Genomic DNA, 16096 nt, shown 5'->3' on the forward strand with positions numbered 1-16096 from the left:
TCTTTTCTAAAGTAGACAATTCACAGCAAAACTCACAAACGGTCGGGGGTGGAAAGCAAGGATTCGTATATAGTACAAAAAAAAATATAATTCTACTATCTGTAAAGCATTTCAATTCATCATTGGGTGATTGTTATGCCGGATAGTACGACGTGATGGGTATAAAAGGCATGTGCCAAAGCTTTCCGATTCACAATTCCAAAAGATACATTCAACAGGATGTTTTAGAAGTGTTCTCTAGCTCTTAATACTGACCGAACGAACAATCGAACTTCAAAGTGAATTTTGTTTTAATTCTTTATTAGCTTCTGCATTGGAAGAGACTTTCAATACTTTTTGTTTTCGATTCAATTGTGTGTTTAACTTTATTTCATAAAAAGAAAACGAACTTGTGGTTTTAAAATTAAAATTAAAGAAGTACACAAAAAATCAGTCCTTGTTAATATGTCTCAGGTATGTGAAAAAGTGTTTTTAATATTGTTTTTAGTTTTATAATTTTGTATTAGTTTAAAAATATAATATAATTAGAAAGTTAAGTGGCAATAATATACAACCGAGGTTCTTATAAGTTGACATCTTTAAAAATCACAAGAAATCCTAAATTTAAATTTTGTATGTTAAGAGTTAAGTTTGTTTAAAATTTACAACAAAATAATGGTTGGGATTTATTTTTCAGATAAATTTATTAATAATTTTAATTCATTTCTTTTTGTTTCAAGAAATATTTTCTTTCAATAAATTTAGTGACTTAAATAAAGTAATTTGGTGATATTTTTTTTTAATTTTTGTAATTATTTAAATAATTGTTTCATAAAAATCAAAGATAATTCTTATTATATTTTTCTTAAGTGAATATCTAAAGAAAATGTAATTAATGCTCGAAAAACAAAAATTGATTTCAAAAATATTTCTTATTGATTAAATAAAACCAAAACAAGCTGATCTTTAAAGTTATTAAATAAATAAAATTGCAAAAACAAAAATTAAAAACATTAAGTGAAAAGTAAAAGTGAAAAACAAATTAAAATAGGCAACCTTTCTTTTGACCTTTAACAAATATTTCTTGTAGCAAGTAAAATTGTTACTTAAAGAATTTTGAAAACTTATTTACGTTGTGATATTCGAGATGTTAAACCAATTTGGTAGTATTTGATTTTTCTTAAAAATGTACCTAATGCCAACAACTTCATTCTTTTTAAAACAAAGTTTTGAATGCATGTCATTTTTTGTTCGTAAAAAATCGAGCTAGAAGTGATTATATCAGCATTTTTGTTTAAAAATATAATCTGCGTAATATTTTAAAAATCATCAAAATCAAAATTATTTGTTTTCAGTCACACAAAGCACACAACACTTTCTGTTGTCCTGAATTAGAATCTCATTTTATAGTTTCTTTATTAAGTCAGGTTTTTGAAATACCTTTAAGTTTTGGGTTGAACACAACATAGTTCTCATCATTTTGGTATATAACTTAAGGGTCTGTAAATCAAGTTTTGAAAAATCTTGAATCATACTTTTAAAAATTCCATTTTAAGAAATTATTCTTATACCACTTTGTATTTTACCGTTTCAACATAAATGCTTCAGAGTTCCTTTTTAGATTCAAGTAAAACAGGTGAAGCCAGAACCAATAAGAATTTTTCGAAAAGCAAACGGAATAAAGATAAAAGTATTATAGATTTGGAAAATCTTCAAGATTTCTTAAAATTTAAAATAGCCTCAAAAAGTTCTATAAGTTTTTTTTTTTTTGAATTTCAAACGGTTATACAAATCGCAAAAATCTGAAGCTGCAGATCGATTTTAAAGTCGAGTACGAACTAAAATCATCAAAAACAAATTATAATTTCACTGTTTAAAAACCTTGTTAACCATTATTATGTATAGTTAGTGCCACACAGTAAAAACCAAACAATACTTTTGCAAAGGATTTTGTTGTCCTGAATTAGAATCTCACCTTATAATTTGTTTATTAGGTCAGGTTTTTTAAATATATCTCTTTAAAAATGTAAAAGAAAAATATAATATTCTTACCTTATTTTGGAGGTTATGGTTAAACTTTGTAGTTCTTAACAAAAATGTTATAGTGATTTTGCACAGCACAGCACAAGTCTATATCTTTCAAATACAGCTTAAATCACTTTGGCAAGTCATACGGGATCACTGAAAGGTCTGAAATGAAGACTAAATTAAATTTGAAAAATCTTGAATGTTATGCATTCATGGTTTTGAAAAATACGTTTTACCGGAATTATTTTTCCGTTTCAACATAGATGATTAAGCGTTGCTTTGAGATTCAAGTAGGACAGGTGAAGCCTAACAAACATTAAGAATTTATTTTTCGAAAAAAATAAGATACTAAACTTTTTTAACGGAATATATGTAGATAAAACAATTATAGGTATTTAAAGGATTATAGGATTTTTTTTTAATTTAACATAGCCTAAAAAACGCAATGTAATTTTTTTTGAAGCGACATATCGATTTTGAAGTCAAGTAAACGAACTAAAGTCATCAAAAACCAAGTACAATTTTATTGCCAGTTACAAAACCTTGTTAACCAGTGTTTTGTACGGTTCGTACCACAAATGGGGCTCAACCGAATTCCAGATAATTTTTGTTTAAAAATTGCTATTGTAATAAGAACACTTATAGAATTTTCTTTAAAAGTCCCTCTTGCACATCTGCGTTCAAAACAATATTTTTAATTCATTGTTACAAAACCTTGTTAACCATTATTATGTATAGTTCGTGCCACACAGTAAAAACCAAACAATACTTTTGCAAAGGATTTTGTTGTCCTGAATTAGAATCTCACCTTTTAATTTGTTTATTACGTCAGGTTTTTTAAATATATCTCTATATATATAGGTCCCTAGAGTCGAAATAAAAGATTTTTAGAAAGATGTATGTGCGTGCGTATGTACGTACGTTCGTACGTTCGCGACGTTTTTATCGTTGTCTATAGCTCAAGAACCAGAAGAGATATCGATTTCAAATAAATTTTGTTATACAGATAATAAGGCAGAAAGGGCTCTGAAGCAAATTTCGTGGGTGATTTTTTTTACCATAGCAGTTTGAAAAAAAGGTGAAAATTTTGGTTAACCCTAAATATCTTACGAATCAAAAACACTAGAGACTTGAATTAAATTTTATATAATATATTGTAACGTGATTTCAAAGAAATATATTTAAAAAAAAATCCATTTAACGGTTTTTTTATAAATCAAAAAAACTGAAAAAAATAGTGTCACTTTCAAAATTTTACGACTAAAATATGATTTCATCTCCAAAACAATTTTGTGCAACGAAGAATAATGTTTTTGATAACTGATAAAATTGTGGGAAAAATCAAATTGACAGTTTTTTTTTTATAAAAAATAAAAATCTAAAAATAACATTACTCAAAGTTGGTAAAAATTGAATATCGATTCAAATATCTTTTCAAAAACTTGAAATTGAGGCTTAAAACTTATTTTATCTTATAAGAAATATTGTTTTCAACATTCTGAAAAATATTTTAAAATATCGAATTGACAGTTTTTTTTACAAAAAATAAAAACATAAAAAAAATTAATAAAAGTTGGTAAAAAATGATTTTCGACTCAAATATCTTTTCAAAAATTTTAGATATTGGCTTTAAACTACTTTTATCTTTCAAAAACTATTGTTGTTAAGTTTCAGTAAAATTTTGAAAAAAATCGAATTGACAGTTTTTTTACAAAAAATTAAAAACCAAAAAAAAATCAACAAAAGTTGGTAAGAAATGATTTTCGACACAAATATCTTTTCAAAACTTTGAGATAATAGCTTGTAACTAATTTTTAGTCATAAGAAATATTGTTTTCAAAATTAGGACAAATTTTAAAGAAAATTGAATTGACAGTTTTCTTACAAAAAATAAAACTATAAAAAAAAACAATACTAAAACTTGGTAAAAATTTACTTACGACTCAAATAGCTTTTCAAAAATTAAAAATATGGGCTTCAAACTTATTTTATTTCACAGAAAATATTGTTTTCGATATTCAGTAATTTTTATATAATAATCCAACAGTCCGTTTTTTATAAAAAATAAAATCTACAAAAAATAGTACGCAAATTTGGTAAAAATTAATAGTACATACTACATATAGACAAACTTTTAAGCAAGAAAAATCGACAGACGTGATGGGAAGTTATCAGTGTGGGTCGTATCCCAGTCTCTTTTTCGTAATTCGTTTGGTCTTAGGGACCCCTACACACTAAAAGACCTTTATGTGGCGTATGGAAATTGATAAAACTCCCTACAAAAACATTGCAGTCACAGTTCACAGTTTTTGAAATAAAAGTTTACTGATTGTGATATTTCTCGAAGATGTGATCACTATTCTCAATAATAGAACCACAAAGTGATCGAGGACATTATAGCAGCAAATGCATAATTTTAATGTTTCTACCATAGCTGTCAATTAATTTCTCTCAAAAAGTACTTGTTGTGTTTTTAATATCAAAATGAAATCTCTTATTGGAAACCCCGATAAATAAATATAATATATACATTTCCATATATACTCAGTTGCTGGTAAAAAATTGTTTTTATATTATATATTTTACACATTCTTTAGCCTTACTTTGATATTGACTCCTTGAGTTTTATGAAAAATCATTACATTTTATATAATTTTGTTTCATTTTAATATTAACCACAATTTCACTAAACGCATATACAAGTCCCAAACCTTTCACCCAAAATAGAAATTTTGTACATAAAATAACTTCTTTTTATCTACATTATGTATGTTCTATGTACTTTATATATTTACTACAGCTGCTTAGCAGACTCCTCATGTCAATATCAACCTTTGAAACTCAAATTTCAACTCACAAAAGGATGACGCAATTTTATTAGAAAATAATATCACACTTTTTTCTCCATATGTTTGAGAATTGGAGTTTTTGTTTCTATATATAAAAAGGTTCGTATATATCTGGCCGCATTGCTTATAGGTATTTCTACATTATGTACAATGTTGAGCATATTTGATTTTTTGTTGGCATCACTTTATTTTTTGAAATTTAGATTACTGAGGTGCCTAGGTTATAAAAGAGCCATTTTATTACTTCGTTAGTAGTTTGAAAGTAATAGTTGAACAGTGTGGTCAAACCAAAAAGAAGTGGAAGTGGAGTGAATCCAATATTTTCTTATTTGAACACAAGTTTTGAAATGGTGAGTTTTATTTAGGTTTAAAAGGAAATGTAAATTATCATCTTAAAAGTATGAATGAATAAAATACTGAGCATTTTATTTATTAAGAAATAAATGCTTATTTGTTTATGAATAGAATGCAAGTAATTCAAAGTGACGTGTAAGACTTTATTTGAAAAAAAAACAGTAATAAGAATCAATAAAATAACATTAAAAGAGATAAAAGCTAAGGTTTTTGTAATTCAGGAAATTTACTTCATGAGAGTTTCTATCCCCACAAACTAAGCGCCAACAGAGGCGTCCTGGGACATCACATTTTGCAAAATGTCACGGTACAAAAAACGATCCATTGTACCATCTGTTTAATGTATCGGGTTCGGTAGATGCCCTGAAAAACATCCCCACATCATTATATTACCTCCTCCGTATTTCACAGTTGCTTTGAAGTAATGTGGATTTAGTGACTTTTTGGCTGATCCGCGAACACGGCCTACACCATCGGAACTCTTGAGATTGAATTTGGACTCCTCCGAAAAGAATATATGATCCTCCATTTCCTAACGATCCAGTTAATGTTGTCATGAGCAACATTTTATCTCGCCAGCTTGTTTTTGGTTGAAATAAAAGGATTTTTTACAGCTTTGAATCATTTAAGTCCACCATCAGCAGCTCGTCTCTGAATTTTTGTCGCGCTTACGTTCAGGTCTGATTGATTTCTTATTTCTCTTGATAATATAAAAGGGTATTTTTTAATTGATTATATTATTGCAAAATCCTGTCGTTTTCTTATTTTTCTTGGTTTGCCACCTCGAGGAACCGTTTGAAATGACTTTTTGGATTTGTTTGACTCATTCGACTGTTATATTCTTTTATATTTTTTTTCTTTTATTTCGTTAGATTATTTGTTTCCAGTCATTTTACAACAGTAAGCTAAGAACACTGATTAGCTTGCCCGTGAACTAAATAACACTTAACAAATAGATTCAACTGCAGTCGTTTGCAAACACCTTCAGAATGAGCAATGGATTTTGTAGTTAACGGACTTACTTTTTTCTATTGATAAAAAAGAGAAATAGCAATATAAAGTTGCTGTTCCACTTATGTCATATGTAATGAAGCGTTTTTTTTTTATATAATTTCCTTAAGTTTTTAATTTTTAAATAAAGATGGAGGTAGTGTTAGTTGCTTATGTTTTGGCCAACACTGTATGTTGATAACATTTTTTGAATGTCAAATGAACAAATAAAACAAAATGAAGCAAGGATTTTGTTGAAAAACAGTTCTTAGAAATGTTTGTTTTCAATAACTTTTTTTTTTAAGTTTTTAAAAATAAACCTTCAAACTAGTTTAGTTTAGTTTTAGTTGACTCTTTATTTCATTAGATAGCTAATAATATTTTCTTACATATTCAATTTAGATATACAGTAATGTATAATAAAAAACTTACTTGAGTCCATATGGTTTGGCCTATGGCCGTCTACCAGACTAAAATTTTTGAGTTTAAATACAATATTAATTTAAAGCATTCGCCAATAAGGCTTCACTTTTGGTTTGATATTTTCGTTTCATTTTTTGTCTTAAATGTTTTCCAACCGTTTGAATTAAGAAGGTAGGTATTTTGTCTGACAATATTGTTAGAAACACCCCAACTCATTGTCTGACGACTTTCTTTTCAAGTTATTGTTTACCATTGATAGATCTAACAATATTGAAAGATCTGACAATCGTTGTGTCCTGCCTACTTTATTGAAAATCCAAAAACTCTTCGGAAAAAAGAAACCACAAATAAATAATTCCCTTAAACCGAACACTGAAGAAAAAGGTTTTCGAATATTGAACTCTAGGCTTTTAAAGAGTTGCCTATATTCGAACACCTGTGTTCGAGTAGGAAACTTGACAAAATTTGGTTTCCTATGTTCGAAAAGGCAAAATATAATTTATTTACTTAGTTTTAAGCTACAAATTATAATATTATATATTAACTACAGAAACAACAAAAACAAATATATATTTACCTTAATTTGCCAGCAATGCAGTCAGTTTTCCACAACGATCTCAACAGTTTTTTTCTTTTAAACAAAACAGTAAACCACCGCACTCTGTAAAACACTTAAAGCACATTTTTATAAGTTTTGATATTAGTTGTACTAGATCAGAGTTTCTAAGGGTTAAGGGGGATAACACACCTAACATTTAACATTTTTAGAAGCTGAAATCTAAGAAATTCAACAGTTTGAAGACTTTTAAAAAAAAAAGTGCGCTTCACGAACGATAGAGTCGAATGCTGCTCGAAAGTCAACAAAGAATACATGTATTTTTATTTTTCTCCTGATATATGAATCGGCAATGTTGTACAGTGAGAATATGTGATCCGTTGTGGAATAGTTCTTCCTGAAACCGGCCTGACATTCAGAGAGTATACTTTTTATCCTCACCCATTCGGACATTCTATTCTCAATAAGCCCAGCGTTAAGAAAGAAATACTTCTATAATTTGATGCTTCATCATAGTTTCCTTTTTTGAAAAGCGGAAAAATTATTGATTTTCTGAAACTTTCGGGAACTATAGCATTTTCGAAAAGCAATAAAAATTCATCAGTTGCGTGCTTATAGTGCTCAAAAGGAATACGATAATATCCTGGTGCCTGATTGACTTTAGCTTTCTAAATAACTTCTTTTAATTCATTTATTGAAAACGGTGCATCTAGAAAGTCATCTGTGATTAAAAGGGCTGCGTATAGTACTTCTTCATTATCGCTTCACCGTCTATTCCAGAAGTCTAACGTCTAAAAACTCATAGTTTTTAAACCAATTGTCTTATCGCAAGAACTTTAAAGAAAAAGAAAGTCGTCAAAAAAGTATGCATAGGTATTGTATTGTCAACTTTTCGATACATATAGAATCCTGAAAAATTGAAAGTATCCGACTAATCCGGGATATGTTGGTTAATTTTTATCAAAATCCCTACAGCTCTTAACAGAATTACCCCCATGTGTACAAATATTTGAGAGTTATGTTTACAAAACAACAATACAAAAATATTCAATTTCTTTATATTTCTACGGGATAATATAATTCTGTTTAATTTTTTAAGAGTAGTGTTAATATTGTTTAAGAGTCCATTATTTAATGGCTACTTATAATATATTTTTTGATTGTTTGTGCTCAAAAAAAAATCAATTTTTTATATATGTTAAAATAGAGAGAAATACTAAAAACATATTTTAACAATTCTTAAAACTAGTATTTAAATTTATTTATAATTTCACTTGATTGTAACCAATTGATAAGAAAAATAAAAAATTGTGGCAAATCATATTACTTGAAAGAAAACCAAGAAAAGTGCTTATACGCCCAAGCAATGAAAATAAAAACAAGGCACTAATTCAACATAATTTTAAGACCGGTTTGTAGGCAATTTACATATTTAAAAAAAAACTTTTCAAATCTCCTTATGGCTGAATTACAAACACGCTTCACCTTCGGCTTCGTCTGCATTACGGTGCGCATTCTTCAAGGTTGCTTTGAATGACATTTCTATTATTTAATCCCTCCAAAGAGCAAATATTTTGTTGGTTGACATTTTTTTACAGCTGTCAGACAAAGCAAATGTTCAGATAATTGAACTAGAGCTTCCGTTTGTAGTCACATGACGTTACATTACGTTCTTCTTTCAAACAACGAAACGTGAGGTCGAAGCTTCATTGTGATAGCATGCGTTGTATTCCTATGGCTGTCATGCAAGGGGTCTTGGGTTCAATCCCTGCCTGTGCCACCTTAATTTAAAAAAAAAATAATTTTCGCAGGTACTGCTTCTTGCGCGGAATTGACAATTCCTTCAAGAGTAATTCTTGTCATGAAAAAGTGCTTTCTCAAATTAGCCGTTCAGATTCGGCCTAAAATTGTAGGTCCCTTCTATTCCTAAAAAACAGTACTCGCACACAGGAATGGTTGCGAGTTGTAAGTCACTAGGCCCTGGTTCACTACGGACTGTTGCGCCACCCAATTTATTTTTTTTTTAATAATTTGTAGGGTTAGATACAGAACATCGTAAGTCTTTAAATTAAAACATATTCGTCAGTTACTGAATTTTCTCAAAGGCATTTGCATCATTACAAAATATTATTTCTAATAGAAAACAATAATCTTCTTCAAGATCGAATCAACCCAAGTGTTTTCTCCTATCAGTTTCATATACTTTAGAACCATTTAATTGGATATGGTATCTTATCTTGTTTGTGCATAAAAGCCCACGTTATTGTTGAGGTAGCATAGACTCCTACAAGTTTCAATTATGGATTTTTCGAAATATTAAATAAGTACAGATTATACCTATTAGGTTTAGAATTTAATCTTCCTAAGTACTTTTTTCGAAAATATTTTGAACAAGTAGATATTCAAAATAGTACCCGTGGCATGATGCCTGTGCCACCTAAAGTTTTATTTACGGGTACTGCCTTTTGCGAGGAATTGACAAATTCTCCAAGAGTAATTCTTGTCATGAAAAAAGTGCCTTCTCAAATTAGCCGTTCGGATTCGGCACATAAACTGTAGGTCCCCTCCATCCCTGCAATTACTCGCTCACATGAACGGTTGAGATTTGCCAGGGTTCTCAACGGACTGTTGCTCCTGATGTATAATGTCCCATCTCTAAGCATACTTGTCTAAACAACAATTATATCAAAATGAACATTAAAATGAATGACTAAGCATAACATAATCGGCTAGCGTGGTGGTCTCGCTTTTTGATAGTTTTTCTTGGTCTTCCAGTTCACTTTGTAAGCTCAAATAAAGAACACTGAAATATTAATAAAAGTCTTTCAATCATATAACAGCTCCACTTAATTTATTTTTTAGATATTCAAAATATTAAAAAAAGCCCGAAAATAATAAACAAATGCGCCTAAAAATAGATATCTCTATTGCGTGTTTTACCGTGAGTCAAATAATCATTTTGTATTCCACTGTACGCATCCAACACACGTTCATATTATGTATACGGCGTACTTTTCTTTTTTAGCTTTGTATTGGAAACTGACCAACCGCAATACGAAAGACAGATACAAATCACAGCAATACAAATTTGTACATAGTACAACTACAAAACACTCCCTCGCTATACAAGCTATAAACCAATATTAACACATACATCGTTGCTTGCTCTCTCCATCACTTTTATACGATTTCACACGAAGATCGTTTCAATGATTATGATTGAGGAATAAAAAATGATGACAATAATTATACTGAGTTCCCCTGAAACTGTGTTAAATACTATCTCTGGTTAGCGATAAACGAAATACGAACTTTTAATTCAAATGACAAACCAAAAGATTCCATGACTCTCAAAACTAGATTTCGATGCCTCCTATACACAGACCTACGTGCACATTGCCTCATAATACCGTCAGTTTGTAGGTCTACCCGTAAGAATTGAAAAAAAAAATCATCAATAAATCATTTGTCACGCCATCTATATACAGTGGAGCGGTCCATAACAAAGCATGCAAAAATCATAACTTTCTTAAAGGTATTTTATTTGGCAGTTATTAATATATTATTAATATATATATTATTAATATCTTACATTGATTTTCGCAAACATTCAGTAATTGAAGTAGAAATTACAAGAAATTTCCAAATTTTATTGGTCCCAGGTTAAACTGAAAAAGGAGCAATGGTAATGGGAAATGGAATAGTTTATGATAAAGCGTAAGAAATTATGGTCAAACCACAATTTGTCTTTAACAGAAACAACATGGTTCGAATAATTTATAGTTGCAGTTGAAAGAGAGGTTAACAGAAGTTCTTAGCCATTTAACTCAAAAGAAAAATCAAAACACATTATTTATATTAAGTAAACTCTGGAATACCACAAGGTAGTCATTTAGCCCCTATTCTTTTTATTTTATTTAGAAACACTGAAAGCACATCATTTATGCTGATGATGTTATAATTTAAAAATTGTTTCCAGTTTTCGTGATTGTAAAGAATTCCAATGTAATCTTAACTCGTTTTTAATTGCTGTGTTCATAACTCACTGCTTTTTAACATTGATAAATGTAAACACAAACATTTCTCTTATGTTAGAAAGCACCTTTTTTCAGCATTTGTTTGGCTAATTCTCGAATACCCTTATCCAGGTCTGGGCACTAAATTATACCTGGCATAAATCCAGACTGAAACTGGTAAAAAAAGGTTTCTGAGATATGCGCTGATTTACAATCTTCCTTGTGTTTATGGTTAAATTAACAGATGAAAATATTGACCAGGTGATTTTTAAAAAGCTATATGGTAGTTTTTTCAAAAAAAAACTCCTACAGTTAAAAAATGCATAAAACCTTTATTTTAATCGATAGTATGGTATTTTTAATTTAATGTTTGAAGATTATTTCATGCAAATGTTGACCTTGACTGCGCCTCAAATGGTCCGTCCGCTTAGGCATACTCTTTCCAAAATTTTGGCCGGTATCTCCCGAATAAATGCTTCAATGCTGTCATCCAAAGCGTGAATTGAAGCGAGCTTGCCTAAATCCCACGATCTAATCATCCAATTGACCGGTCCCTAACGTGAAGTAAAATTTTCACCAAATTCGCCTCTTAATAGGTCACTTGTTGCACTTGCTGTGTGGCATGTGGCACCGTCTTGTTGAAACCTGAAACATGTCATCCAAGTCAAGCTCTTGCATTTTGAGCAAAAAAAAAAGTTGGATATCATCTCACGGCAGCGCTCACACCATTCACAGTTACGTTGCGATTCGCATCATCTTTAAAGAAGTACGGTCCAATGATGTCACCAGCCCATAAACCGCACCCAACTGTGACTTTTTCTGGATGCATTGGTATCTCTTACAATGCTTCTGGCTGATATTTACTCCAAAATCGAAAATTCTGCTTATTTACGTACCCATTGAGCCAAAAATGAGATTCGTCACAACAATTTAAATTTGGTGCGAAATTTAGTCACAAAAGCCGAATAGCCACTTCAATGGGTCGATTAAACTGACAATAACATGGAAGAAGGGCGCGATGAACTTTCTTAACAGAGCACACATTTCGATAATTAAATTCAATAATTTGCAAGCGTTGTTCGTTTGTAAAACGATTCATAGTTACATTATTTTCGGATTCTTCGAGCAAAGAATAAGCTACAAAACACCGGCACAACAATTCACAAGGACTATCCAGCAGCGGCGAGAGAACGAAGAAAAAGATTAAACAATCTGAGAAGAAACATCACTTCAAATAATAGGGGCATTAAGTGCCAAATTAAAGGAGAAACCCTTTTGATTGATGAAAACAAATTTTTTTTCGATAAAAGTGGCAAAATAATTTCGGACGCAGAAGATGGTTTGTTTACACTTAAACAGCTGGTTGGTGACACATTTGATCTGACAACGCTGGAAGACTGGAATAATGAGAAGTCAACAGAAGACAACACCAGAGCTTCTCAAACTTCAAGTGGTGTTCACACGAGACATGTTTGATTGTAATGCCGTCTGCCATAAAAATAGTTTAATTAAAATTAGAAAAAATGAAAATTGTTTAGAATCTTTTAATTATACAATACTTTCTTATAATGTTGCAGGATTAACCAATAAGACTTTGTTTGTAGATTTTTATGAATTTGTTAATCAATTTGATTTTGTTTTTTTATATGAGACATTTATTATGGAAAATAATTTTACGAATTTTGAAAGTAAATTTAGGAATTTTGAATTTAAATTAGTTCCAGCTGTTAGAACACAATCAAGGGGAAGAGCTAGTGGAGGTTGCTTCTTCGGATTAAAAAAAAATCTTAAAAATATGTGTTGCGAATTTAAAGTATACGAAGGCGTTATTTTTGTTGAACTGTTTTACAAAGAAAAATGTTTCCGAATCCTGCCGACTTATATCAACTGCAATCAATGGAATACAGATTTTGTTCAACTAGAAGGTGTAATAACTCGAGGTAAAACATCTAACTTGCTGGTGGTGGGTGATATGAATGCGAGGACAGGAAGACAAGCGGGAAATGAAAATGAGATCCTGGGAATTGAACGAAATTCGAAGGACATTATTGTTAATGCAAGAGGACTGAAGCTTATTGAACTATGCGATACATACGGTTTAAGAATTCAAAATGGAACTAGCTTATCGGATACGAACGGAGAATTTACTTTTGTTGGAGGACAAGGTAGCTCGGTGATTGATTATAGTTTGGTAGGTAGTGAATGGAATGAACTGATTGTTGATTTGGAAATCCATAATGTACCTTACTCTGACCACTTTCCAATCGCCGTAAAATTTAAACTTAATACCAGAGAAGCAAAGGAATTGAGAATTATGAATACCTTACCGAAAATAAAATGGAAATCGAAACACAAGTCAGAGTATCAATTGAGATTAAATAATGCACTGATATGCCAAAGAACTTACGATTTACCTCAGATAGAAGAGATAATCAAAGCATCTTACTACACAGTTAACACCAACACTCAGCGAAACTCTTCGGCACCATGGTATGATGCCGACTGTAAAAAATACAGAAAATTATCGTTTGGCTGGTTAAGAGCGTATAGGACCTCAAATGAGGACTATTTCAGACACCAGTATTTGATGGCTAATAAGGCGTACAAAGAAATATGTAATAAAAAAAAGGCTGTTTTCTACGAAGCTGAATCAAGACGATTAGCGCTATGCAAAAACTCAAAAGATTTTTGGAACTTGGCAAGACAGCTGAATGGCAAACGGTTTTCAATCTAAACGAACTTGAGTCCAAACCTTCTGGCAGCTCACTTTGAGAAACTGTTGAATCCAGTACATGAGACACCTTCGGTGGAATACGCTATACCAGCCTATGAATGCGGTGTTCTTGATGCTACAATTAGTTACCAAGAAGTAATATCAGCTGTAACGAAGCTTAAAGATGGAAAAGCTGCAGGTTCGAATGGCATATCAGCTGAATTTTATAAGTATGGGACACCAGAACTACTCACAAGGCTAACTTTCATATTTAACAATATCATGGAAACCGGGACTATACCAAATGAATTCAAAGAATCGATTATTTTTCCGATTCACAAGAAAGGAAACATGGCTGAACCAGCTAATTACAGAGGTATATCGTTCCTAAATGCTTCATACAAGATATTTACACTAATACTACAGAAACGATTCAACGAATGGATTGATAGCGACAAACTACTGCAGGAGTACCAGGCAGGATTTAGAAGTGGATATTCAACGATCGATCATATTTTTACCCTTCAATGTATGGCTGAAACATTCCTTCGCAAGAAAAAGAAGCTATATGCCTTCTTCGTCGATTTTAGAGCTGCTTTCGATATGATCGATAGAAAGGCTCTATTTTATAAGCTATATAGTAAAGGTATGTCATGCAAGTTTGGAAGAGTCATACAGAATCTCTACGACGACACAACAAGTAAAGTATGGAATGGTGAAGCGCTTTCGGAAGAATTCAAAACACAATCGGGAGTCAGGCAAGGTTGTACATTGAGCCCAAGCATGTTCGCATTGTTCATTGATGATCTGGTTGACATTCTGCCATGTGGAGTAGAGTACGCGGGGATGATAATAAAACTATTGATGTTTGCAGACGATATTGTTCTGTTGGCAGCCTCTTCTAAATCATTGCAGTTGATGATTAACCTATTATTCGAATACTGTCGGGTTTGGAATCTGATAGTTAACCTTGACAAATCCAAGATTTTAATATTCAAAAGTGAAAGAGGCCGCAAATGTGCAAACGAAAAATGGCATTATAATGGAGAAAATATAGAGGTTGTAACGGAATTCAAATATCTAGGAGTTATTTTCACGCAAAACCTGAGTATGGAAAAACATCTGAAGGAAAAATTAATGAAGGCAAAATGTGCAATCAGTGCTACATGGAATAGATGCTTTCATAACAAAAGTATAGCACACAGCAGTAAATTCAAATTATTTGAAGCGATATCAGCATCAATCCTTTTCTACGCAGCTCAGACATGGGGTACAAGGCAGTACGATACGGTGGAAAATCTTCTACGATACTACTGCAAAAGAATCTTCCAGCTTCCGCGTAACACACCTAACTACGTTATCATGTTAGAAACAGGAATCTCGCCATTGTTCATTCGAACATTAAAAATGCAAGTGGATTATGTCACGAAAGTCTTGAAGATGGATGATAATCGACTACCTAAAATAGTAGCTCTTGAAGTCATAAGGACAAAGGCAAGTTGGTGCGCTGATTGGTTGGAACTTGCTTCAGAATGTGGGATAGTCTTAAACCTGTGCAGTGAAGAATTAGAAACTTCGCTTTATCAACTCATTGCTGCAGTGGACTTAAAACATCGTGATAAATATATAAATGAGGCAACAGGATCTATCTACAGACAACTATACAGCCAATTGAATCATAACCTGGAGGAGAAAAATTATTTTAGGGATGACAATAGTACAGCCGAGATTTCAATGATGGTAAAACTGCGGAGCGAACTTATGCCACTGAACTACATACCTCATAGAGATGATTTACCCATTGTGTGCTCTTTGTGCAACTTAGGTGAAAGAGAAGATAATTTTCACTTTATGGGTAAATGTCCGATCTTAAGAGAAATCAGAAGGGATGTATTCGGAAGTGACATGTTGACACAAAGCCAAATTATACAACTGCTTAACAATATGGATATACACAAATTATACAAATACTGCAGGCTAGCTCTTCTCTACAGAAACAAAATCATAAATGAAAGCTTCTAAGATAAACTAATTTTTTTTTTTTTTTTTATAAATATATTTTGCAAAAATACATACGAATTATTGCTCAAAAACAAATTTTCATATTATGTGAAATTTTCATGTGTTGTCAACTAGGCAGACGGCAAAATGCCATGCTTTTATGTTTTTGTAAATTAGGAATTAAATC

The 16096-nt window shown here is 31.2% G+C and overlaps 1 protein-coding gene across 1 annotated transcript in view; it reads left to right on the forward strand.

The window, feature by feature from the left end:
* Positions 1-215: 215 nt before the first annotated feature.
* The window catches only part of LOC129945912 (neural/ectodermal development factor IMP-L2), a 76279-nt gene continuing 60398 nt past the window's right edge, over positions 216-16096 (forward strand). Inside the window, exon 1 of the mRNA XM_056055882.1 lies at positions 216-453. Within this exon, the coding sequence (XP_055911857.1) occupies positions 445-453 (9 nt within the window). The 5' untranslated portion in view covers positions 216-444. The remainder of the gene's footprint in view (positions 454-16096) is intronic.

The sequence above is a fragment of the Eupeodes corollae genome, chromosome 2, assembly GCF_945859685.1.
Source record: "Eupeodes corollae chromosome 2, idEupCoro1.1, whole genome shotgun sequence".
In the NCBI taxonomy this organism is placed as follows: Eukaryota; Metazoa; Arthropoda; class Insecta; order Diptera; family Syrphidae; genus Eupeodes; species Eupeodes corollae.